General features: G+C 37.1%; 1 protein-coding gene across 9 annotated transcripts in view; it reads left to right on the top strand.

The window, feature by feature from the left end:
* Positions 1–26,379, top strand: part of ACBD5 (acyl-CoA binding domain containing 5) — a 48,527-nt gene that overhangs the window by 17,191 nt on the left and 4,957 nt on the right. For 4 of the 9 annotated variants that reach the window (XM_055331342.1, XM_055331344.1, XM_055331341.1 and 1 more), the window contains exons 5-13: positions 4,188–4,302; positions 4,400–4,432; positions 8,818–8,952; positions 11,066–11,269; positions 12,912–13,018; positions 16,986–17,244; positions 20,840–21,039; positions 24,864–24,908; positions 25,259–25,368. In XM_055331342.1, the coding sequence (XP_055187317.1) occupies positions 4,188–4,302; positions 4,400–4,432; positions 8,818–8,952; positions 11,066–11,269; positions 12,912–13,018; positions 16,986–17,244; positions 20,840–21,039; positions 24,864–24,908; positions 25,259–25,368 (1,208 nt within the window). The remainder of the gene's footprint in view (positions 1–4,187; positions 4,303–4,399; positions 4,433–8,817; positions 8,953–11,065; positions 11,270–12,911; positions 13,019–16,985; positions 17,245–20,839; positions 21,040–24,863; positions 24,909–25,258; positions 25,369–26,379) is intronic. The other 5 variants (XM_055331337.1, XM_055331338.1, XM_055331339.1 and 2 more) reach the window with 4 other exon arrangements.

Below are 26,379 nucleotides of genomic sequence, written 5' to 3'. Positions count from 1 at the left end.
CCCAGGTGTCCCTAATAGATAATATTTTATAGAAAATTGCTTTTGTAATCTATAAACTGTCCAGTGGAATATCATTTAAAAAGTTGCTGGAATTGGGATCCCTGGGTGGCACAGCGGTTTGGCGCCTGCCTTTGGCCCAGGGCGCGATCCTGGAGACCCGGGATCGAATCCCACGTCAGGCTCCCGGTGCATGGAGCCTGCTTCTCCCTTTGCCTGTGTCTCTGCCTCTCTCTCTCTCTCTCTGACTATCATAAATAAATAAAAATTAAAAAAAAATTTAAAAAAAGTTGCTGGAATCAAAAATTCTTTTAAATTAATAGGATTTTAGCTTTAAGGGAACAAAAAAAGTAATGTGGTTTGAGGGAAAAATCTGTAGTTCTTTTAAATAAAGTTAATTTTCATAATCAAAAGGAAATACAAAATTCTATTTTCTGTACAAATTTTACAGGCTATCTGTTGTTCTTTTAAAGATTTTATTTTTAAGTAATCGCTACACTCAATGTGGGGCTCAAATTTAGAACTCCATGATCGAGTTGCATGCTCAACCGAGCCAGTCAGCCAGCCCCAAATTATATAGGCTATGTTAATGAGGGTTTCTAGAGAATTCAGCCAAAACAAAACTTGAATAATATGCAGTATGTCTGTTGGATGTAAAGAGAGATCAGTGTCCTCAACTCTGGCTGCACATTGGAATCACTAGGGGGATCTTGTTTTAAAAAAAATAATAATGCCCCAGCATAACCTCAGACTAATCATTTCGGGATTTCTAAGAGGATGGGATAATCGCTGTACCAGAGGGAAGATTAGAATAGAGTCTCATAAAGGATGGAACCTGAAAGTCACCATGAATGAGGGTCTGGTCTGTAGCTCTGCCAAGTCCAGAACATTGGCTTTCTTTTCTAAGGGTTGACAGATGATAACCACCTTTTGGAGATTTGGAGAAAAACCAGAATACTAATTTTTTCCCCCAGAATGCTAATTCTTTAACTTACAGAGGGTGTTATATTTTTCAAGTGTGCAGCATACTCCTGATTAAGATATAGGACACTCCTCAAAATGTCAGAGGCACTTGGGAAACTGGATGAATGATTGCTAAGATTGTCTATTGAACAGAGTGTAGAACACTGAGATTTGGATGGCATTAAGAGATCTGTTCATTTGATCAAAAAAAAATCTGAGCAATTTAATCTTTGCTTTACAATACAGTGTATCTGTGCCTCTGATAGTATATTTTTATCATACAGAAATGATGTTTCTTATCAAGAAAATGTGCTGGAGAACTGGAAAAATTACTGTGCTTTGGGTGCTGTTTTTTTTTTTTTTTAATAAGATTTTATTTGAGAGAAGCATAAGCAGGGTGAAGGGCAGAGGGAGAGGGAGAAGCAAACTACCTGCTGAGCAGGGAGCTTGAAGTGGGGCTGAATCCTGGGACCCTGGGATCATGACCTGAGCTAACGGCAGACACTTAACCAACTGAGTCACCTAGGCACCCCACAGATGCCACTTTTATAGAATCTGTGCAGCTCACCAAACAGTTTTCATTTGGATAGGTTATAATCGAATTGAATTGATTTAATTCACTTATACTGTAAATAAAATCTTCTCTAGGAGTAGTTACCTAGACTGAGGTTTGCCTGGCTCCGCTTGTCTCTCTGTGTCTGTCCCTGCCAGTATCATGCGTGTGTGTGCGTGCACATGCCATTTCTTTTATTTCAGCATTGGAGTGAGGGAGAGAATTTTGCAGATGACTAAGATCATTCTTCTTGGGTTTCGTATTTTTAGTTTTTTCTTCAGAGAGTAATCTCTTAAATTCTGTCTATATCTTGCTGTGACTGCTTGTGTCCTAATTTTATTGACTATTGAAATTCTTTTTCTTTTTTTAAGATTTTATTTATTCATGAGAGAGAGAGAGAGGAGAGAGAGGCAGAGACACAGGCAGAGGGAGAAGCAGGCGTCATGCAGGGAGCCCAATGTGGGACTTGATCCTGGGACTGCAGGATCACGCCCTGGGCCGAAGGCAGGTGGTAAACCGCTGAGCCACACAGTCATCCCAAATTCTAGCTTATTGAAAGAAAAATAACTCTGCTTAGATTTGCCTAGCACTAGCACATACTACATATTTTTATTTCTGACATTTGAAATCCATAATTCAGTCCGTTACGGGGTATGAACTGAAACAGATTTGAGTAGCTCTACTTAAAGACAAATTTGATAGACTTTTTAGAGTAATATTTAATTGAGAGATAACTAAAAGAGATCTGGTTTGAAACAGGATCAAAGGAAGTTTTGGGTGGAGTGGGTCAAGATGGAATATATGGCTAGCTTACCAGATTCCATTGAATCTTTGTATACATACACTATTCTAGTATTAAATAGTGTAAAGGATGCTGACTTGTGTTTGAATTATATCTCTGCCATGTAGTAGCTGTGACTTTGGTCATATCAAAATAAACATTACCTAATGGTTTCAGTTTTGGGGTTGAATCTGTTAAAATCCATATATATTCCAGATCATATATCTATATTAAACTATAAAAATGCCCTCCCTAATATCCCCAGCCTCACAGTAACAAGTACTCCCTTCTAAAAAAGATATTTTATGGTTAAAGCAATTTTTTTCAGTTCTATTCATTGATAGGAACAGCAATTAGGTAATTTACTATTAGCTCTCAGATCACATTATAATCACTATAACTAGTTATTTTTAGCATAGTTCATCCTGTATAATCTCCCAACATACCTCCGCCTTGTTGATTAAATTCCTTGTATGTGCTAGACACTGGAAATACAGGAGTGATTAAAACCAGATGAAGGCCCTGTTCCACTGAGCTTACATTGTATTGTTCTGAAATATAGGCAGTAAGCCAACAATAAAGCAGGGCGGTGACTGACGAGTCTGAGCTTCTTAATTTTAAAGGTATAAGTGGCCACTTTAAAACTGTATATAAGCTGAAAAATATGCAAAAATGATATAGGACTTTGGTTGCTTAAAGTAATAAATGTGTTCATCTTAGTAGTAAAAGTAATAAATGTAAATGAAAAAAATCCAAACATCAAAAAAAAAATGAAAAGAGTCTTTCCTATTCCCTCCACGTTAATTCTTTGAGTCTAATTACTTTTAATTCTATTTTATAGATTGATTCAGAAAACACATATATGTATATCTTCTTATTTAAAAAGAGAAGAACCTTGGGATCCCTGGGTGGCACAGCGGTTTGGCGCCTGCCTTTGGCCCAGGGCGCGATCCTGGAGACCCGGGATCGAATCCCATGTCGGGCTCCCGGTGCATGGAGCCTGCTTCTCCCTTTGCCTGTGTCTCTGCCTCTCTCTCTCTCTCTCTCTCTCTCTCTGACTATCATAAATAAATAAAAATTAAAAAAAAAGAAGAACCAATAATGGTATCATATTCCTACTGTTCACTAACTACCTTTTTGCTTATAAAAAAAATTCAGATGTTTTCCCAATCAGCACACACAAAGCTAACCTTATTCTTTTTAAATATCTGCAAAATATCTCCTATATGGAAATACTTTCTTTTATCAGTTACCAGTTGATGGCCATTTACTTGAAATTAATTTACCTTGCTCTTTAAATTTGATGATTCTAAATTGGCCCATAGGTGTGAAAATGACAACCATTTCCTACTTTCCTTTTATGCCCTTTTAGAAACATGACCTTAGAGAATGGTTTTTAATGCACAATTTATGGGTTATTGTATAAAATTTTAAAAGAAGTTTATGTAAAACAGTCTTCAAAGTGAAGACACTTTTATTTACTTATTTAAGATTTTATTTATTTATTTCACAGAGAGAGAGAGAGAGAGAGCACAAGCAGGGGGAGCGGCAGAGGGAGAGGGAAAAGCATACTCCCCGCTGAACAGGGAGCCAGTGAGGTACCTGATCCCAGGACCCTGGGATCATGACCTGAGTAGACGGCAGATGCTTAACTGGCTGTGCCACCCAGGCACTTGATGAAGACACTTTTTAATAAAGTCTTTAATATACTTGAAATTTTCCTGAAAGAGTATACAGTTTATGTAATTAATGTAGATACTTTGGGAAATCTATAAATGAACTTGAAATCTCAAAATTATTGCTAAATAAATTGTAAATATTGTGTTATTTGGTAATAGTGTAGACCATAGTAGTAGTTTGTGATTTCATAAGGTTTGTTTCTTTTGATTACAGATTCTTGAAACTATGCCAATGACTGAGAAAGTTGAAGAGTTGCTACATGTCATAGGTCCATTTTATGAAATTGTAGAAGACAAAAAGTGTGGCAGAACTTCTGATTTAACCTCAGGTTGGAATGTTTTACCTTGTTTTTAAATCCAGCAACTGATGTATTATGCATGCATTAATATTTATATGTCTAATTTTTTTTTACTTTCACATGCCAGTCCGACTGGAGAAAATCTCTAAATACTTAGAAGGTAGGAATAATGAAATACATGTAAACGTTTTGTTTAAAATTTACATGCCAAAAGAATTTTACACAAATTTAACTTAAAAGCTGGTCACTCAAGAGTTTTCATTTCAAGCAAATACATTACATAAAGTTCAAAAATAATATAAACACTCAAATTTTAACCCTTCAATTATTAAAACCTGACAGGTGGCTCACCAAATATATACAAGATTATAACATTTTATGATTTTATTTTGATCATCATACTTCTGGTTTGCTTTCTGTATTACATTAATGGTGCCATAGCTGAAATGATTTTCTAGCTAATTTTAATGTAGATATGTTTATAATATAGCTTATATAGTGTAACGATCTAAAACAAGACACCAGTGAATTCACTTAGCTTGGTCTTTTTTTTTTTTTTAGAATTCTAATTTTGTGTTCTCAGGAAAGAATTGAAAGGCTTATCTTTCACGTATTAGCAGGAATTGAATAATAGGCAAATTTGCTGGCATTAAGTATAAACATTACTCTTTAAAAATTTTTTTTTGAAAGCAGAGTGAAATGAGCCTGTAAGAATTATTTCAAATAAAAAATATGTTTTATTTTCCTGGAATCCCTATTTACAAGGTATCTTTTACTAACTGACAGAAATCAGGGGTTTCAGAACAGTTACCTTCCTGTGTGTCATAAGATCTGCAGTTTGTGTCTGCAGTAGTAACTGCTATAATGCTCACTGAGGATAACACTCTTATAATCACATCCTCTATATCTGATTTGCCTAAAGAAACACATTTTAACAAATAATCTTCTTTATAAGTCATGCTATTCAATGCAGAAAAAATATTATTTCCTCTGTATGAAGCATGTTGTTAGGATTTAGAGGGAAGTAAATCTGGACCTGTTTTTAGTAGTATGTAAGCCGGTTAAAGGCAAATGTTTAAACAGCTAATTATAAAGACAAGGAATAATGATAGTAAAGGCTCAGATCCATAATCCCTAAGTTATAATTTAAAATTCAAAAACCTTGATAAACCAGCTATTTTTTGGTGACTCATTTGAAAGTAAAGCCTATCCTGGGATCCCTGGGTGGCGCAGCGGTTTGGTGCCTGCCTTTGGCCCAGGGCGCGATCCTGGAGACCCGGGATTGAATCCCACATCGGGCTCCCAGTGCATGGAGCCTGCTTCTCCCTCTGCCTATGTCTCTACCTCTCTCTCTCTCTCCCTGTGTGTGACTATCATAAATAAATAAAAATTAAAAAAAAAAAAAAAAGCCTATCCTGACATGAACTAATTGAGCAGCCCACCCTGACCTGATTTGACACTAGGCTGTTTTATTTTTATTTTTTAAAGATTTTATTCATTTATTCATGAGAGACACAGAGAGAGAGAGGCAGGCAGAGACACAGGCAGAGGTAGAAGCAGGCTCCATGCAGGGAGCCTGATGTGGGACTTGATCCTATTCCAGGATCATGCCCTGGGCTAAAGGCAGGCGCTAAACTGCTGAGCCACCCAAGGATCCCTACACTAGGCTGTTTTAAATATTTATTCTATTTAGTGTGACTACCCATATGTTTTGCTGTAAAAATTTTCTTTATTATTAGTTTTTTTAGTGGGAGCTGCCTAGACTCTATTGAAGATGTTACATAATATATAGTACATACAGTGTATGACCTTTGCAAATTTAGAAAACTGGATTTTAAATCATATCTGCAAGGGTTGCAGATGCAAGGGTTATAAGGAATATGGACCTGTACCATAATTTATTTAACCTGTATAATTCTAATGGACATTTAGATTGCTTCCTCCTCTCTTTTTTATATTAAGCTTTTATTTTAATTCCAGTGTAGTTAACATACAGTGTTACATTTGTTTCCTCTTCTGGTCTTCAAAAGCTGCTGAAAGTAACCCTGTACAAATGTCATTTAATAAAAGAGAAAATGTATCTGTAAGAAATAATATTAGAAATGTAATAACCAGGGTTAAAGTATTTGAGTGTTTCATAGTTTGCAATCTTGACTTTTTTTTTTTTTTTTTAGCAAAGAATGGTATTGAAAGGAGCCACTTAGGCCCAGTAAAACAGATGTATCTGTGTCACATGGGCTTTTTCATAGTTCAGATGCATAGTAAGTTTTGAAATCAGGAAGTATGAACTATTCAGCTTTGTTCTTTTTCAAGATTATTTTGACCATCCTGGATCTTTTGCATTTCCATATGAATTTTTGAATCAGCCGGTCAATTTTTGCATAAAGGTGTCACCTAGGATTCTGGTAGGGATTGCACCAAATTGTAGGTCATTTTGAGGAGTATTTTGTCATCACAACAGTATTGTCTTCCAATCCATTTATTTAGTTCTTTAATTTCTTTGAAAAATGTTTTGTCATCTGCCGTATAAAATTCTTATACCTTCTTTTGTCCAGTGTACTGCTGAGCATTTTATTCTTTTTGCTGCTATTATAGATTATTTTCTAATTTCATTTTGTATTGTTCATTGTTAGCCTGTAGAAATACAATTAATTTTTGCTTATTGATCTTGTATCCTGCAGTCTCATTGAACCTTTTGTTCTTTTTTTTTTTTTTAAAGATTTTATTTATTTATTTGTGAAAGAGAGCAAGAGTGGGTGAGAGGGGTAGAGGGAGAGGGAGAAACAGACTTCCCATTGAGTAGAGAGCCTGATGTGGGACTCTATCTGGAGACCCTAGGATTATGACCTGAGCCAAAGGTAAACTCTTGACCTACTGAGCCACCCAGGTGCCCTCTTTTTGTTAATTCTAATAGTTTTTTTTGTAGATTCATTAGGATTTCTTGTATGTAAGAGCATGTCATTTGCAAACAGAGACCATTTTTTTTTTCCTTTTCAGTCTGGATGCCTTTTATTTACTTTTCTTGTCTAATTGCCCTGGCAAGAACTTCCAGTACAATATTAAATAGAGATGGCAAAAGCAGACCTCTTTGTCTTGTTTGTTATTTTAGTAGCAAAAAACACTCCGTCATTTAACATTGATTATGATGCTAGTTGTGAATTTTTGTAGATGTCCTTTATTAGATTGAGGAAATTCTCTTGTATTTTTAATTTCTTCAGCATTATTATGAAAGTATTTGATTTTTGTCAATACTTTGTGTCTGTTGTGATAATCATGTGGCTTTTGTCCTTTATTCTGTTAGGATGATGTATTACATTAACTGATTTTTGGATGTTGAGTTGGGCTTGCTAGTAATTCTCTGTGCTTTCTATACCTCTTATCACAGAACTGCTGTGGTGCTGCTTTTGCTGCTATCAAGTAGTTTTACTGCAAACATCTATTTGGTGGGGGCTTAGGGAATTCTCTATTGCTTAGTTTTGTTGAAGATGTCCGTGAGTGGTGGATGTTTTTGTTTCTTGGTGGTGGTGGTGGTTGTTTTGGTTAGTTGTTTTTCTTTTTGTTTTTAGTTTCTTGTTTTTGTTAATCTTGCTTTTTCTGGTTAGCAGGGAGAGAACAAGGAGATTCCTAAACTGTGATGCTTCAGGTTCTCTAAAAGAGTAGAATACAATGGTAGTGGTAGAGTTGAGTTTTTATTCTTTTGTTCCTGTTTAAGATGTATGGAGATTGTGAAATTTAGTATGTTACTTGGGATGCGGGGAAGCATCCAAAATGCATTTGAGTAGGTGAAAATGAGCCCAAAGGTTTATGAAGGGAGACCACTGTTTTTGGCTAGTAGCCATGTAGGAGGCCTTATTATCTTAAAGAGTGGTGGAAATTCCCTGTATCTCAAAATGAGGTTCAGTATCCAACAGCATTGGCATCACAGAGGAGCTTTATGGAAATGCAGAATCTTAGATCATCCCAAACTTACTGATTTTTAACTGGATTGCAGGTGATTCCTATGCATGTTAATGTTTGAGAAGTTCTGGTGTATTTATTCACAAGATATGACTGGCTAGTAGGACAATTTATGTGCCTTTTTAAGTGATTGATCTCACTAACTGATGCTTTAGAAGAAAATAATTTAAATATAAAGCATTAAAGGTAATAAAAGGATGAAAAAATTTTAAATGTAGTTCAGTTATAATATTGATGAGAGTGTTGTATTTATGTTTTCAGTATGCTAGCATGTAACAACTGTCTCTTCATTTATGGTGTATAAAGATCATTCATCTCTAACTTTATTATTTGATATTAATTTAAAATGACATTCTCTGCCTTGCTTAATAGGGATTTATCATTTTTGTTATAAACTGATACTTGAAGTTTATTTATGTAATATATGTGTACTTATAGTCAAAGAAAAGAATACTAGTTATATATCAAAATTCTAAGCTTTACTTCAAAATAATTTTATTAGTTATTTATAAATGGCAGTATTATTTGTAAATGATAGCATTATTGTATGTACAGCACTAGAGATTAAGTGATCATTTCATATTTTAGATCTTGGTAATGTTCTAACTTCTACTCCAAATGCCAAAACTGTTAATGGTAAAGCTGAAAGCAGTGATAGTGGAGCTGAATCTGAGGAAGAAGAGGCCCAAGAAGAAGTGAAAGGAGCCGAACAAAGTGATAATGGTAATCTTTGGATGATGAACTAATAATTTTACGTTAAATTAGATAAAATATGGAGAGGTCTGGGCTGATTTGGTTTTGTATGAGAATAGTGTGTATGGTAGGATCCAGGCTCTTGACTTTACAAATAAGTTTTTTGTGGACCGAAGATACAGGGACAATCAACCTTATGTATAGATAGAATAGATGAGATTGAACCCTAACAAGAATAGACCATTCTCTAAATCTGTTGCCTGAAATGTTGCATTAGGAATGTATTCATTTTGGGATGCCTGGGTGGCTCAGCGGTTGAGCGTCTGCCTTTGGCTCAAGGCGTGGTCCCGGGATGGGGTCCTGCATAGGGCTTCTTGCGGAGAGCCTGCATCTCCCTATGCCTGTGTCTCTGCTTCTCTCTGTGTGTCTCTCATGAATACAAAAAATCTTAAAAAAAAAAAAAAGTATTTATTTTATGGAGTACCTGGCTGGCTTAGTCGGTAGAACATCTGACTATTGATCTCAGAGTCATGAGTTCAAGCCCCATGTTCAGCATGGAGTTTAGTTAAACAAACAAAAACAAGTGTATTCATTTTAGATGTTCCAAATATGAATATCCATATGTTACCAAGGAGAGGAGACAGGTTAAACTCTCAATACCTTGTCAAGAATAGAATGGAATCCAGAGAATTGGATACAGGAAGAAGTTTTGATGAAGAAGGAACACTGGAGTCATGGGGTACTACACTAGGAGGGCCTTGTTAGTAAGAGTAACAGTGATTCTTAGGAAGACTACTTTAGAAGGGGGAGGCAGAGACACTAAAACAAATGGCACAACTTCGTTTTGCTTTTCTTTTCTTTTTTTTTTAATTTTTTTTTTTTTATTTATTTATGATAGTCACAGAGAGAGGGAGAGAGAGGTAGAGACACAGGCAGAGGGAGAAGCAGGCTCCATGCACCGGGAGCCCGACGTGGGACTCGATCCCGGGTCTCCAGGATCGCGCCCTGGGCCAAAGGCAGGCGCCAAACCGCTGCGCCACCCAGGGATCCCTTGCTTTTATTTTCTAGTAAGATATGATGAATAATATCTTCTTTGAAGGATATTATTGATTATGTGGACCCCTTTGTACAACTGGGTCTCATAGGGTGACTTGCCTGTGCTTGAGAGTGTTATCTTGACCTTGAGAAGTTATCTTTTTTTTATTTTTTAAAGATTTATTTATTCATGAGAGACACAGAATGAGAGAGAGAGGCAGAGACTTAGGCAGAGGGAGAAGCAGGCTCCTTGCAGGGAGCCTCATGCGGGACCTGATCCCGGATCCCAGGATCATGACCTGAGCCGAAGGCAGGCGCCTAACTGCTGAACCATGCAGGCATCCCAAGAAATTATCTTTTAAAAGGGGCTCTAGGGGACGCCTGGGTGGCTCAGTGGTTGAACATCTGCCTTCAGCTCAGGGCATGATCCCACAGTCCCCGGATCTAGTCCCACATCGGGCTCCCTGCATGGAGCCTGCTTCTCCCTCTGCCTGTGTCTCTGCCTGCTTCTCTCTCTCTGTCTCTCATGAATAAATAAATAAAATCTTTAAATAAAAAATAATCACAAAAAATAAAATAAAAAGGGCTCTAGGAAAGCCTGGCTGGCTTGGTGGGTGGATCGTGTGACTCTTGATCTTGTGGTTGTGAGTTCGAGCCCATGTTGGGTGTTGAGTCTATTTAACAATAAAGTAAAGTAAAAATAAAATAGCTTCTAAAAGATTCACAGGGAACTGAAGCAGTTTTGAGTGGGCTGTCAGCATGTAATAACCCCCCCCCCTTTTTAAAAGATTTTATTTATTTATTCATGAGAGACACACAGAGAGAGGCAAAGACACAGGCAGAGGGAGAAGCAGGCTCCGTGCAGGAGCCCGATGTGGGACTTGATTCCAGGATCACGCCCTAAGCCAAAGGCAGACGCTCAACCACTGAGCCACCCAGGCATCCCAATAAACCCCTTTTTAAAGAGTATTTCATCTCTCTGATCCATGTAGGAAACTGATCAAAGGGATTATGGTAGGTTGGAGAAATGATTACTTGATTTTAGAAAGTATATGCAGAAGTTGACCTACTGTGAACTTTTATGAATCTCCCTACTTTCTTATAAAAGATAAGAAAATGATGAAGAAATCTGCAGACCATAAGAATTTGGAAATCATTGTCACTAATACCTGTGATAAAGACCACTCTGCTCAGGAAATACAGAATGACATTCATGCCAGTTCTTCCTTGAATGGTAGAAGTGCTGAAGAAATAAAGGTTGTAGATGAAAACTTGGAGAAAACTGGAAAAACTGCTATCTGCATTCACCAAGGTACAGTCCTATAATAATGATCTGTCCAGCCTCTTCCCTACCAATGGAATAGTCTCTTCATTATTTGAGGATGTTTAGGAGCAATTTAGAATTAAAAACCTCTTATCTAGGGGGCACCTGGGTGGTCCAGTCAGTTGGATGTCCAACTCTTGATCTCGGCTCAGGTCTTGATATTGGGGTTGTGAGTTTGAGCCCCATGTTGGGCTCTGTACTGGGCATGGATCCTACTAAAAAAGAGGGAAGGAAGGGAGCAAGGGAGGGAGGGAGAAAAGAGTCCCATAAAAATCTTTCATTCAGTAATATCTTAGGGTTTATTAATATTATAAAGATGTATGGCTTTGAATGATAGTGAATTAGGGGCAGGGCTTCTATATTTTTATTGAGACATTTTTTATTGTGTTTTTATATGACATTTTAAAGATTTTATTTATTTCTTCATGAGAGAGAGAGAGAGGCAGAGACACAGGCAGAGAGAGAACCAGGCTCCATGTAGGGAGCCTGATGTTGAACTCGGTCCCGGGACTCCAGGATCATGCCTTGGGCCAAAGGCAGGCGCCAAACCACTGAGCCACCCAGGGATCCCCTGTATGACATTTTAAAATAAAATTTGAGAGAGAGGCAGAGGGAGAAGCGACTCCCCATTGAGCAGGGAGCCCAACATGGGGCTTGATCCCAGGACTCTGAGATCATGACCTGATCGAAGGCAGATGCTTAACCATTTGAGCTATCCAGGTGCCCTTTGATGTTTCTTTTCTTTTTTTTTTCTTTTTTCATTTTTTTAAAAATTTTTATTTATTTATGATAGTCACACAGAGAGAGAGAGAGAGAGGCAGAGACACAGGCAGAGGGAGAAGCAGGCTCCATGCACTGGGAGCCCGACGTGGGATTCGATCCCGGGTCTCCAGGATTGCGCCCTGGGCCAAAGGCAGGCGCTGAACCGCTGCGCCACCCAGGGATCCCTATTTTTTCATTTTTCAAAGATTTTATTTATTTATTCATGAGAGACACACACAGAGAGAGAGAGAGGAACAGACACAGGCAGAGGGAGAAGCAGGCTCCATGCAGGGAGCCTGACGTGGGACTCGATCCCTGGTCTCCAGGATCACACCCTGGGCTGAAGGCGGCACTAAACCGCTGAGCCACTTAGGCTGCCCCTAATGTTTCTTTTAACCCAGCCTCTGATTATACAATGCCTTTGCTCTTTATTCATAAGTTACAGTCTTTTCGTATCTTAGGACTCTAGGGGTGAGCCTGTCATATATATTTGATGAATTATGAACATTGCTGCAATTCAGTCAAGAAACCAGGAAATGAACTTATTTAATGTAACAACTGAACTTACATAGTTGCTATCAATTTAGGCCTCCTAGCTGGTAGTCAGTTTTCTCTTATAAGGTTATTAGTTTTGTAAGGTTTGATATAGACAATGTCTTTGTGCAATTATATGATAAAGTACTTTATAATCTTTTCAAATAAAAATTATCAACTGAATTTAAAGTTTTGGTAAGTTAAAAGAAAAAGTATGGCTTGATAAATCAAATTTGTCTCTAGTATGAAAATAATATTGAGCTGTTAAATTTTGACAATGGAGTAAGTGCATTTTTCTTCAATTAGAGAATAATAATTATTTGTTCTTTTTTAGATATAAATGATGATCATGTTGAAGATGTTTCAGGAATTCAGCATTTGACAAGTGATTCAGATAGTGAAGTTTACTGTGATTCCATGGAGCAATTTGGACAAGAAGAGGTAAAAATGACATTTTTTTAATTGGGAAATCTTTAAAGCGATAGAATTCAGTGCATAACTTATTTTAATTATTTTTTATTTACTTTTAAATTTTATTTTTATTAACAGATTTTATTTTTAGGGACACCTGGGTGGCTCAGCAGTTGGGCGCCTGCCTTTGGCCCAGGGTGTGATCTTGGAGTCCCGAGATCGAGTTCCACATCAGGCTCCCTGCATGGAGCCTGGTTCTCTCTCTGCCTGTGTCTCTGCCTCTCTCTGTGTGTGTTTCTCATGAATAAATAAGTAAAATCTTTAAAAATAAATAAATAAAAATAAAAGATTTTCTTTTTAGACAGAGAGCAGACATAAGGTGGGGGAGGGGCAGAGGGAGAAGGAGGTAGAGAATCTCAAGCAGGCTCTGTACCCAGTGCAAGCCTAATGTGGGGCTCAATCTCATGACCCTGAGATCATGACCTGAACCTAAGTCACGAGTTGGACACTTAACTGACTAAGCCATCCAGGTGCCCCACATAACTTTTAATACCAGTGCCTATCACTTTGAAAATCTACATATAAAATATTTAAATTTTGTATTTAAAATTATTTTTGTAAATTTAAAAACATATTCCTGAATATCCAAAAATATTTAAATATTATAATTTATAATATATTTATATTTGTAAATATTCTGAGAGTGAGGTGGGATGGAGGAGGCAGAGAGTAAACTCAAACTAGTTGCTATGTTTGAAACATTGACAGTCAAGAAAATTGAATAATTGACAAATCTGTTCTTCACAATAGCTTTAAGTATAATTAACAAAATATTATATTAGTTTTAGGTGTACAATGTGTTGATTCAATGATTCTGTACATTACTTGGTGCTCACCATGATAAGTGTAGTCATCATACGATTCTATTACAATATTATTGACTATATTTCTTATGCTATACTTTCCACCTCTGAGACTTAACTTACTTTATAATTGGAAGTTTATACTTGTTAATCTTTATCTATTTCACCCATTGTCACCTATCCACTTCCCCTTTAGCAACCACCAGTTTGTTTTCTATATTTGAGAATTATTTGGGGATTCCTGGGTGGCTCAGCGGTTGAGCATCTGCCTTTGGCTCAGGGTGTGATCCTGATCCGGGGATCAAGTCCTGCGTCAGGCTACCTGTGAGGAGCCTGGTTCTCTCTCTGCCTGTGTCTCTGCTTCTCTCTCTGTGTCTCTCATGAATAAATAAATAAAATCTTAAAAAAAAAAAAAGGAATTGTTTGGGTTTTGTTTATTTGTTTTTTAGATTCTACACATAAGTGAAATCATAAAGTATTTGTCTTTTTCTGTCTGACTTATTCCACTTAGCCTAATAGCCTCTAGGTCCATCTATGTAGTTAAGAATGGCCAGATTTCATTCTTTTTTATGACTCAGTGATGTTCCATTGTATGTATGTATGTTTGCATGTGTGCATACACACATATATTGTCTTTATCCATTCACCTATTGATGGACACTTGGGCTGCTTCTATATCTTGGCTATTGTAGATAATGCTGCAATAAACATCTAGGTGTATATATCTTTTCAAGTTAGTGTGTTCATTTTCTTTGGGTTAATACCCAATAGTGGAATTACTGGAACGTTTGGTATTTCTATTTTTAATTATTTGAAGAACCTCCATACTGTTTTCCATAGTGGCCACACCAATTTACATTCCTACCGATGGTACACTAGGATTCTCCTTCTCCGTATCCTCACCAACGCATGTTACTTCTTCTCTTTTGGATGCTAGCCATTCTGATTGGTGTGAAGTGTAGTGCTTTTTGAATACACTAATGTTTTTATCTTGTATTTACATTATCTTGGTTTCTGTCCTTACTGTAGGGTTTATGGTATGAAAGCATTGCATCTCATTGGTTTAACTAAATCTCTGACCTGTTAGAAGACCTTATGCTTATGCCCTGGGAAGGGCCTCATCTCACTTAACAAATTTATGTTTAAAAGAAAGTTTTTTATTTGAATCCAATTTAAATAAGTTATGTCGCTTATAAATGCCTTTATAAAAGGCTGAAATTTTGAAATATTAGTAATTATTGCTTTGTAGAAGCTAAAAATAGAAAATGATTCTAGCATAACCATTTATCAGAATAGTGATTGGTTTGGAAGTGCTGTTCTAAAAGAGATTTAGATAGGAAATATTTATTTTATATATACATGTACATATACTTCTGATATTATTGCAAACCAGTGACCAATACAGACCAGTGTACTTGGAATTTTATTAGGTGGATTTAGATTTCTTTTTTTTAATTTTTATTTTATTTTTTTAAAAATTTTATTTATTTATGATAGTCACACACAGAAAGAGAGAGAGAAAGAGAGAGGCAGAGACACAGGCAGAGGGAGAAGCAGGCTCCATGCACCGGGAGCCCGACCGATTTGATCCCGGGTCTCCAGGATCGCGCCCTGGGCCAAAGGCAGGCGCCAAACCGCTGCGCCACCCAGGGATCCCCTGGATTTAGATTTCTAAAATTTCTTTTTAATGATAACAAATGTTATTTTAGTATATTTCAAATAAAATATGAACAACTCAGAAGTATTTGCCATATACACCATTCCTATATATATCCCTTTAAAAAATTTTTTTTATTGGTGTTCAATTTGCCAACATATAGAATAACACTCAGTGCTCATCTCATCAAGTGCCCTTGTCAGTACCCATCACCCAGTCACCCTCACCCCCCCACCTCCCCTTCCACCACCCCTAGTTCGTTTCCCAGAGTTAGGAGTCTCTCATCTTCTGTCTCCCTTTCTGATATTTCCCACTCATTTTTTCTCCTTTCCCCTATATATATTCCTTTGGCATAATGACTTGATTTCAACTTTTCTTTCCTCTTTTGACCCCTTAAATTTGGTATTCTTCACAAATATATCTCTAGTTATTACTCTGTTGGTTTCAACCTTCACTCACATGCTGATGATTTTAAAAGTGTCATCTCCAACCTATATCTCTGAATTCTAACTGCTCTATTAAACATCTTGCCTAAGAACCTCAATTTATACTTATCTATAACTATACCATTGTCTCTTTCTGTTCCCCTGAAACCTGTTTGTCTTCTGTATTTCTTATCTTGGTGAGTATCTCAAAATCATCGGGTCTTTTCCTTTCCCTTACTTCCTACATTCAGTATTCAACTCCTAATGATTCTGTAATCTCAAAAGTTCTTGAATCACTCTCTGTCCCACTACTACTCTCTTGGTACAGGCTGACATTATTAGTATACCTTCAACTTGGCTTATAATCATTTAAGTCTTACTAGTTCATATCATTTCTTCCAGGAAGCCTCCACCCAGCCCCAGAATGAGTTAGGTACCCTTCCTGTGAATTCCTATAGCAAGCACCCTTTGTCTATGTTTTTCATGACATTTATCAAACTACACTGTAATGATCTTACATCTCTCACTTCCTTACCAAATCTAGAAGCCTCTTGCAGACAGAGCTTTTATCTCTTTTCTCATGTTATCCTTAGAGTTTAGCATAGTAACTAGAATAAGAGTAGATATTTTTTAAAAGTCTCTTGGATGAATGACTGACTCATGAGAACAGTTTACTGCCAAAACTACTCAATTCTTTGCTCATGGATGAGCAAACTCATTTTTCTACATATAGGGAGCAGAAAATGAATAACTTTTTAGAAATATAATATTTCTGGAGCACCTGCGTGGCTCAGTAGGTTGAGTGTCTCCCTTTGGCTCAGATCATGGTCTCAGAGTCCCAGGCTCAAGCCCCATGCACCTGCTTCCCCCTCTCCTTGTGCCCCCCCCCACTCATGTTCTCGCCTGCTTTGCTCTCTCTCGCTCTCTCTCAAATAAATAACCTTAAAAAAAGAAAATATTTCCTATCATAACATGAAAAACGTTTTATAAAAAACAATTCTATTATCATAAAAAATTATGTTTATAGCTTTTAACTTATTTTAAATTTGTAGTCTTTAGACAGCTTTACATTAAACAACGGACCATTTCGATATTACTTGGGTGGTGATCCCAATGAGCCCTTGGAAAACTCTGGTTTTCCTGAAGATGGATCTCCTGGAAATGACAACACTGGGGATATGCAGGTGGTAGCAGTTGAAGGAAAAGGTGAAGTAAAGCATGGAGGAGAAGATGGCCAAAGCAACAGTGGAGCACCACACCGTGAGCGACGGGGTGGAGAAAATGAGTTCTCTAATGTCAGAAGAGGGAGAGGTGTGTATTTTTTCTTGTTCTCACTAACTATCCTTATAAAGTAACTAGTAAAACAAGAAAGTTTCAGATAGGAGCAATATTAGAACTATCCATCTGCAAACGGAATGTTAAAAATTATCCTTACATACATCTGACCATTTTTCTTTACACCTGGTTCTTACCTATGATTCTACAAGGCATAGTAGTTTGATATGGGTTGGGGTGAGGGGAGCATTTCTATTTCTGCATCTTTTTTTTTTTTTTTAAGATTTGTTTATTTATTTGAGAGAGAGCACAGTGGCAGAGAGAGGGAGAAGCAGGCTTCCCACTGAACAGGGAGCCCAATGCAGGGACTCAATCCCAGGACCTGGGGATCATGACCTGAGCCAAAGGACTGAGCCACCCAGGCGCCCCTCTATTTCTACATCTCTTACATGGTTTTTTGAGGTAGCCAAATTTATGTTCTGTCACCCCTCCTCCCTGCAATCAGTTACTCGTTCCTCCAACTGCATTTCTGCTTTTTTTGCTACCATAGGTAAAAATTTGAATTCTGTCTTTTCCACATTTCCCTCCTTAAAGATATCATTTAAAGCTGACAAATCAAGTAATAAACGTAAAATATCATTTAACAATCCAAAGGGAAACATTAAGAATAGTAATGTGATCAGGTAACAGGTTAGAGTTGAATAGTGAAGAATGTAAGTATATATTAATTTATAATTGTTCGTAGTTAGGAATGGATAGGTAATGTCAAAAAAGAATAATGGAAAGACAAATTCCTTATGATCTCATATGTAGAATCTAAAAAAAAAAAAAAAGACTAAGTTATAGAGAATAGGTAGATAGATTAATGATTGCCACAGGCCGGGGGGAGAGGCGGGGGTGGGGGGAGGATGTGAAACAGGTCAAGGGTCAAAAGGTAAAATCTTTCAGTTATAAGTAAGTCACTCATGGGGATATAATGTACAGCATGGTGACTGTAGTTAATCTACTGTACTGCATATGTGAAAGTTGCTAAGATAGTAAATCTTAAAAGTTATCATCACAAGGAAAAAGAGTCTGTAACTGTATGGTAACATGTTAACTGTACTTACGGTGATTATTTTGCAATATATACAAGTATTGAATCATGTATGCTTAAAAAAAGGAAAATCCATATATAATTTTATGAGATCGTAAAAAGTTAAAGGAATATCTGTGTATCTGGTTGAAAAATCTACATAAAATGAAGACGGGGGGAAAAAGAGAAGTAATGGTATTAAGAAACTAATTGTCTAACCAATAGGCATTTGAACATATACCAATTGTAAATATTCTAACAAAGAAGAGAAAGATCACAACATATTACTAGAACCTCGGATTTAGGTTCCTGTCTTTAGGCAATTTACCTAAATTGAATGTATGAAAGGCTTCCCATTTATAACCTGAGTTCACCCCTCCTATAAAACACCACAACTCCCAGCGATCACAGGAGTCCATACAAGGGGCAGACCCTAAAGTTAAGCTTCTTGAGCTTCATAGTAAATCTGCCTCAGCATTAAATAGATATTATTGAGCTGTTCTTTGTCAGGCTGTGTTCTAGGTCCTGGGGAAGCTGTAGAGAAGGAGACAGCCCCTTCCACAGACAGAGCTTATGTTCTAGTAAGGGGAGCTGACAGTGAATACATAAATAATTCAGATTGGTTGCAAATGGTGATAAATGCTCTGAAGAAAAGAAAATGAGTAATTGGACAGAGTGACTGGAGGTGCTGATTACCATAGCATGGAAATAGTCTGATTAATCCTGTCTTTGTGAAGGCTGGTTTGAAAGCTCACTATGACATAGGACATAGTAAAGTGAGCAAAGACAGGAGTGATTCTTCAGTACCTACTAACAGGCCCTCATAGAATTTCTCAATCTCTTAAGGATACAGGAAAATAAGCCTTTAGACCAGACTTCCACTTTTTTTCCCCTTGTAAATTCCACACCAGTCGCTGAAGTGGTCCTTTCTTTCTTAAAGAACCACTTCAAAACTTACTTCCTTTCAATACAAGAGTAGAAGTCTTCTTGAAACTGGCATCAAGCCCTCAGTGTTCTCTTTGGGGTTTAACTTGGCAAACAGCTTTAGTTCCATTTTTCTTACAAGACCAAACACAGCTTGATACAAGCTCACCTTTGGAAATCCTGCTGCTGCTTTGGGGCTCCAGGATGCCAAAGGGCAATGAGGTAAACAGGTTCTTGGTTATTATTTAAAACAAACAAAACTTACCCAACTGTAACTGTATTAGCAAACAGACAAAAACTTGTAATATTTCATTTCTGCACAGTAGTGCTTTTTATATACTGCAATATAAAACTGTTGCAGCCTTTCTGAAAAATAACCTGGCAGCACTTAATGAAGATCCTCTGCAAAGAGGTGCCTGGGTGGCTTGGTTGGTTGGGCATCTGCCTTCAGCTCAGATCATGATCTCAGGTTCCTGGGATGGAGCCCCACATCATCCAGCTCTCTGCTCAGTGGGGAGTCTGCTTCTCCCTCTCCCTCCACTCCTCCTCTCTGCTTGTGCTCTCTCTCAAAAAAAAAAAAAAAAAAGAACCTCTACAAAGTTGTCATCCTTTTACCCAGTAATTCTTTTTTGATTCTGTTTTTCCTAAAGAAATCAGCAGAAATTTGGGCAATAATTTATATACAAAGACATTCATCACAGTGTTATTTGTAATCACAAAAATTTGGAATCGTCATAACTATCCAAAAATGGAGAATGAGTAGATTTCTTCATGGTCTTACTGGGGAATTTATGTAGACATTGCAGTGGTTTTGAAACAAAATTTAATGATGCAGATACATATTGATGAAATTTTTTTAAAAGAAGGACACAAAATCATGTGTTAGGGATAATGCCAATTCCTTAAGTATAAGCATAGGAAAAATGATGGATATATAACATAATTTTAATAGTGATAAGTATAATAGAATTTATAATAAAAAATACATTAAACAATCTTTTGGGAGATTTACAGTATTATTAAATTAAAAATGACCAAAAAGGAAAATGTACCTATTTAGTGTAGCTTTTAATACTCTAAAGAAGCAGGAGGAAACTGAGTGGGGAAGAATTAGAGAGGAAGACAAACCATGAGAGACTCCTAACTCTGGGAAGCAAAGGGTTGCCGAGGGGGAGGTAGCTGGGTGACTGGCACTAAGGAGGATGGCACATGAGATGAGCATTGGGAGTTATACTATATGTTGGAAAATTGAATTTAAATAAAATATTTGTCAAAATACTCTAAAGAAGCAGTCCTCAGATTTTTGTTTCAATCTTGTTACTTTATTAGTAAAGAATTTTTGTGAATGCAGCTCAAATATGTAATTCTGTATGAATTATATGCATTTAGTCATTTACTAGTGCAGTAAATACATTATAAAACCTTAGCAGGAAAAACTTTGAGTAATTCAGTATAAATAGAAGCTTACATATCTGCTTCTTTGCTCCCAGTATTTTGTGTACTTTCTGATTGCTTCCACTCCACTTTGGAGATTTAGATCTCAAAGAAATAACAGGGAAAAATGAGTAAAACGCACTTTTCTACTTTTATAAGAATTATTTAAAACTAACTTATTTTGCTTTCTTAAAATAGGGCATAGGATGCAACATTTGAGCGAAGGATCTAAGGGTCGGCAAGTAGGGAGCGGAGGGGACGGGGAGCGCTGGGGCTCGGACAGAGGCTCATGGGGAAGCCTCAATGAGCAGATTGCTCTCGTCCTCATGCGCCTACAGGAGGACATGCAGAACGTCCTGCAGAGACTCCATAAACTGGAAACACTAACAGCTTCGCAGGTGAGCGTTCAAATTTGTCTTCTTCCACTGCTGCTGATCCTGCATAACAGCATGTAAGTGTAGTCTGTGTTGATCTGACTTACACAAATCAGTGTAATGATTTTTTTTTTTAATTTATTTATTCATGAGACTACACAGAGAGGAGAGAGAGAGAGAGTCAGAGAGTCAGAGAGTCAGAGACACAGGAAGGGGGAGAAGCAGGCTCCATGCAGGGAGCCCGACGTGGGACTTGATCCCAGGGCTTGATCCTGGGCTGAAGGCGGCGCCAAACCACCGAGCCACCTGGGCTGCCCCAATGATTTTTTTTTTTTTTTTTTTAAATAGGACCTAGGAGCAGGACTCCTGGGTGGCTCAGTGGTTGAGGGTTTGCTTTTGTCTCAGGTCATGATCCTGGGGTCCTGGGATGGAGTCCCACATCAGGCTCCCTGCAGGGAGCCTGCTTCTCCCTCTGCCTCTGTCTCTCTCTGCCTCTCTCTCTCTTTCTCTGTGTTTCTCATGAGTAAATGGATGGAATCTTTAATAATAATAATAATAATAATAATAATATGCACCTAACTTAAATAATTTTCCATCTCCATATTTTCTTTGCAACGGTTATAGTTGTATAGGATTTTTCCTTTCAAAAATATTTTTTAAAAAATTCAGTAATCCTTATTTTAATCTAGCAATAGAATGGTAAGTAGGATTTCTAAATATGAAAAAGCTACGTAAAAGCCACTGGTACTGACACAGATTCATTGCCAGCCTAAATGTTAGATTCCTGAACTTTCTCTTAGGCCCAGTTCTTCACTTCTTCCTTATAAAATCCAGTTTTATCAAGAACCCTGCTAAGTTAACCAGACAGGCTCCTCATCCTCCACCAGCTGCCAGATGATGTCTGATCACCCCGGCCCGCCTTCCACAAGAATCCTGTTAGGTCGGTTTAGCCAGAATCTTCCTAACCCCATGTTTCCATTTAGGCATTTTCCATCTGCTCATCCTTGCCATATGCCTTGACACTACATTCCCCCTCACCCATGCTGTGCTGGGTGTGCAGGGAATGAGCCCTAATCCCTGCATCGTGATAGCCCCTACCCCCTTGAAGAAAGTCTTCCTTTTTGTGCTTTCACAAGTGTCATTGATTCTTTTTTTCAACAACATGGATAAATATCATTACAGCAAAAAATCATAACGCTAATTATAACAGCTAGTGCCAGTACTTCTTAGATGAAAGCAGGGGTCCTTGGGAATCTTCATTTGCTTTCCAGACTTTATTACTTAGGAAAAAAAATCTGCTAATAGTTAACATTTAATAGTTCTGACTCCACTTTAGTATTTGTTGGTAGTTGCTGCTTTAATGAGGAAGAACACCTGTGTCATCATCACATTGGGATTTGGTCACCTTGAATTCCATCTAGAAATCACACTGACAAATGTGACCTTGATTAAGTCATCAGATACCAGGGAGCCCAATTTTTAAATCTATCCTTTATTCTGAAAAAATGCCATAAAGTAAATCTCCTAGTTAAATATCACACCGTAGGGCATTTGAATGGTTCAGTTGGTTGAACGTCTGCCTCCTGGTTTGGCTCAGGTTATGATCTCAGGGTCTTGAGATCAAGCCCTGCATTGGGCTCTGTGCTCAGCGGGCAGTCTGCTCAAGATTCTCTCTCTCAAATAAATAAATCTTTGAAAAAAATATATATTATTATGCCTACAAGGTACAATTACAACTAATATAAAGATCATTGGTTTGTCTAGATTCTTTCAGCACTTGTAATTTGATTATGCCCTTTTGTACACCTTGATGAGGTGAGGACTAATGCAACATCTGGAGGCAACTAATTTAGTTTTACCTGTAAGGTATAGTCCTACTGAAGTCCTTGATACTATATTACCCATAACAAGGAAATTTAAAGCCTTCCTCCTCCCTACCACTTCCTGCTGTAATTTCAGCATACAGGCCTCTGTGCTGAGCCTTGAACTTGCTTGAAGGCTCCCTCCCACCTTGGATCCTTGCACTTGCTAATCCCTCTGTAGGGAAGATTGTGCCGTGCACACACACCCCTGCTCCCACCCTCCCTCCCCATTGCTACCCCCCACCCTCCCTTCTGCCTCCCTTAGCTACATAGCATACTGTCAGCAAAGCCTTCCATCACCATTGTATTTAAACTTGCAAGACTCTCCTCCTCCAACATGTCTCTTACTTTCCCTGTTTTCTTTTTCTTGTTTTTCCCTCCTTCCTGTTTTATTTTTCTTTATGGTGTTTATCGCTACCTCATACATTGCATATTTTACTGATTTATTCACTATTATTTGTATCTGTCCATTATAGTATAAGCTCCATTAGGGCAGCACTTTTTGTCATTTTGCTCTCTGTTGCATCTCTAATGCCCAGGGTTAACTGGTACATAATAGACGCTGAGTATTTACTAAGTGAATGAATGAATGAATGAACGAACGATCTCATTTTCATACTTTCTCTGAAGATATAATAAATGGAGAAACTGAAGTAATAAGTTTCCAACAATTAGTATAAGGAAACTTGTTTTCTGGATGAGCCAAATTGGAATATGTTTTCTCAATTAATTTGAAATTTTTCTGCTTAGTTTATACATCTCATTAAAAATCCTACAATACTCCTCCCCTCAAAAATGATAACTATGTGAAGTGAGGAATGTGTTAATTAACTTGATTATGGTAATCATTTCACAATGTATATATGCATCAAATCATCACATATATATATGTATACGATTTTATTTATCAAGTATACCTTGATAAAGCTGGAAAAAATTTAAAAGCAAATCTATAGTACCAACAGTTCATTTCTATCATACCTCTTGTGCTATAACTTATGAATTTTTAGGGATGCCTGGGTGGCTCAGTGGTTGAGCATCTGCCTTCAGCTCAGAGCGTGATCCTGAGTTCCTGGAATCAAGTCCCACATCGGGCTCCCTGCATGGAGCCTACTTCTGCCTCTGCCTCTCTCTCTCTCTGTCTCTCATGAATAAATAAAATCTTAAAAAAAAAAAAAAAAAACTGGGGGATCCCTGGGTGGCTCAACAGTTTGGTGCCTGCCTTCAGCCTAGGGCGTGATCCTGGGGTCCCAGGATCAAGTCCCATGTCAGGAGCCTGTTTCTCCCTCTGCCCATGTCTCTGCTCTCTCTCTCTCTGTGTCTCTCATGAATAAGTAAGTGAAATCTTTAAAAAAAAAAACAACCCAAAAACTTAAGAATTTTCAAAGCAGATCTTTCGATATGATTTATAATTTGAAAATAATCAAGGCTGCAGTTCTCAGATGTGTTTTTAAATTTGTAATTTGTATGGAAACAAAGAATTACTAAGTTAATTAGATAATTTAGTAACAGTATACAAGAAGTAATGGTTCAGATTAATTTCAGGTTTTATTTGATGATTTTATATAATTTGAACTATAAAACATAAAATGTCAAAGGTATTTATTTGGCTAGGAATTTAGGGACCTTGTTATTTGGCCAGTATAGGTTTCAGTATAATCAAAGTATGATTAGCAGAAAAACATAATAAACTAATGTTTTAGACTTTTAAAAAAATTTAAATATTTTTATATTTATTCATGAGAGACACAGAGAGAGGCAGAGACAGAGGCAGAAGGAGAAGCAGGCCCCATGCAGGGAGCCTGATGTGGGACTTGATCCCAGAACTCCAGGATCACGACCTGAACTGAAGGCAGACACTCAACCATTTAGCTACCCAGGCTTCCCTAGACTTTTTTTCTTTTTTTTTAAGATAGGATATAGAAAAAATTGCTATTTTTTTTTCTCATTTTGTCAAAGCTAAATTACTTTCATTTGTATTTATAGGCAAAATCATCGACATTACAGACCAGTAATCAGCCTCCCTCGCAGGTAAGAAATTCTTTTCTTAAATTTAAGTCTAAAATAAGGGTTTCAAATCTAAAAATAAGGGCTTCAAATAACTTAAAATAAATTTAGATTATATGAGGTTCTTGAAATATTCCAAATGAAATCTACCCTTTAGGGCTTTGAAATTAAAATAGATTTTTTTATGTTTTTAAGTCTAAAGTACTCCTGAAAGTCTGTGTACTGAATTACATTCTGAGATACAGAATATCTCCCTTCTTTTTAGCAGGGCTGTGATTTGTTATTAAGTTTTATATTTTCAAAATTATGAATTAGGTACATTTTATATATACAGCGTGTAATAGACTGGTGACCAGCTTATTTTATTTTCTCAGAGACCATCTTGGTGGCCCTTCGAGATGTCTCCTGGTGCATTAACTTTTGCTATCATATGGCCTTTTATTGCCCAGTGGTTGGTGCATTTATATTATCAAAGAAGGAGAAGGTAATTTAGTTTTATAATTGAAAATAGTATGCAAAGCCTTATAATCTACAGTAGACAGAGCTTTCAACAGCAATCGAAACGATAGCTCCATTTTGTAGCTATATTGTCATACTGAACATTCTGTACCAATCCTGGGACTGAAACTCTCTTCGAAATCATATCTAGTGGATTCCTAGGTACCTGTTAGACTTAAAAAAAAATCAAAGTCTGATGTTTATTTTGGGCCTTTTGCTAACATTAAAGGATTGTAGACAATAGGTAGGGAAACAATACCTGCATGCTCTCTATACCTTTGAAAGAGACATTGACATTTCAGAAGATTTTTATTTTTATCTCTAGAAATAGAGATTTTTCTAATGTGAGGGCCAAACTTCCAGTTTGGGATGCCAGGAGATACCTCAAATTGGTCTGAGAATAATAAATTGGGATCCTTGAAAGGGCTCTGAGATTGTCTAGGTTAGGAATAACCAAAGGCTCAGTCTCTTGGGTTCAAGAAAATCCTTCAAGCATATATATATATTTTAGACAGTATGTAAATTGAATTACTTCCCATGGATGGGCATATTGATCATTATTTACCCCGTCACAGTCTCACTTACTATGTTTTTGGTGTTTCATCACCATTTCATATTAAGTAACAACAGATAGGGAGAAGAAATAGAATAATTGATAATAACATTTTAAGTGCTCTCTTAAATACATGCAATAGAAACACATTTTTAAAGACCTACAAGTTTAAATAATTATGGATATGTTGTTCTTCTATCAAAGAACCCAGGTCCCTAAATTAACAACACTTGCTACCAAAAGGAGAAATGAGACATTTGCCCTTCTCTTCTCTGAAAGGGATAAGCAGCACATGAGTTAGTATAAGTGCTCCAGAGATAATATTTGATCGCAGAGAAACTGAAATCCATCGGGATTTGGGTGAATCCTTTCAGTCTTCCTGCTTTCTGCTTATGTTAAGACAGTTCAGGTCACCTAGGTGGCTCAGTCAGCTTAGCATCCGCT

The sequence above is a fragment of the Nyctereutes procyonoides genome, unplaced genomic scaffold, assembly GCF_905146905.1.
Source record: "Nyctereutes procyonoides isolate TBG_1078 unplaced genomic scaffold, NYPRO_anot_genome, whole genome shotgun sequence".
NCBI classification, from domain to species: domain Eukaryota; kingdom Metazoa; phylum Chordata; class Mammalia; order Carnivora; family Canidae; genus Nyctereutes; species Nyctereutes procyonoides.
Note: the sequence above shows the minus strand (reverse complement) of the source record. Positions and strands in the feature narration are given on the sequence as shown.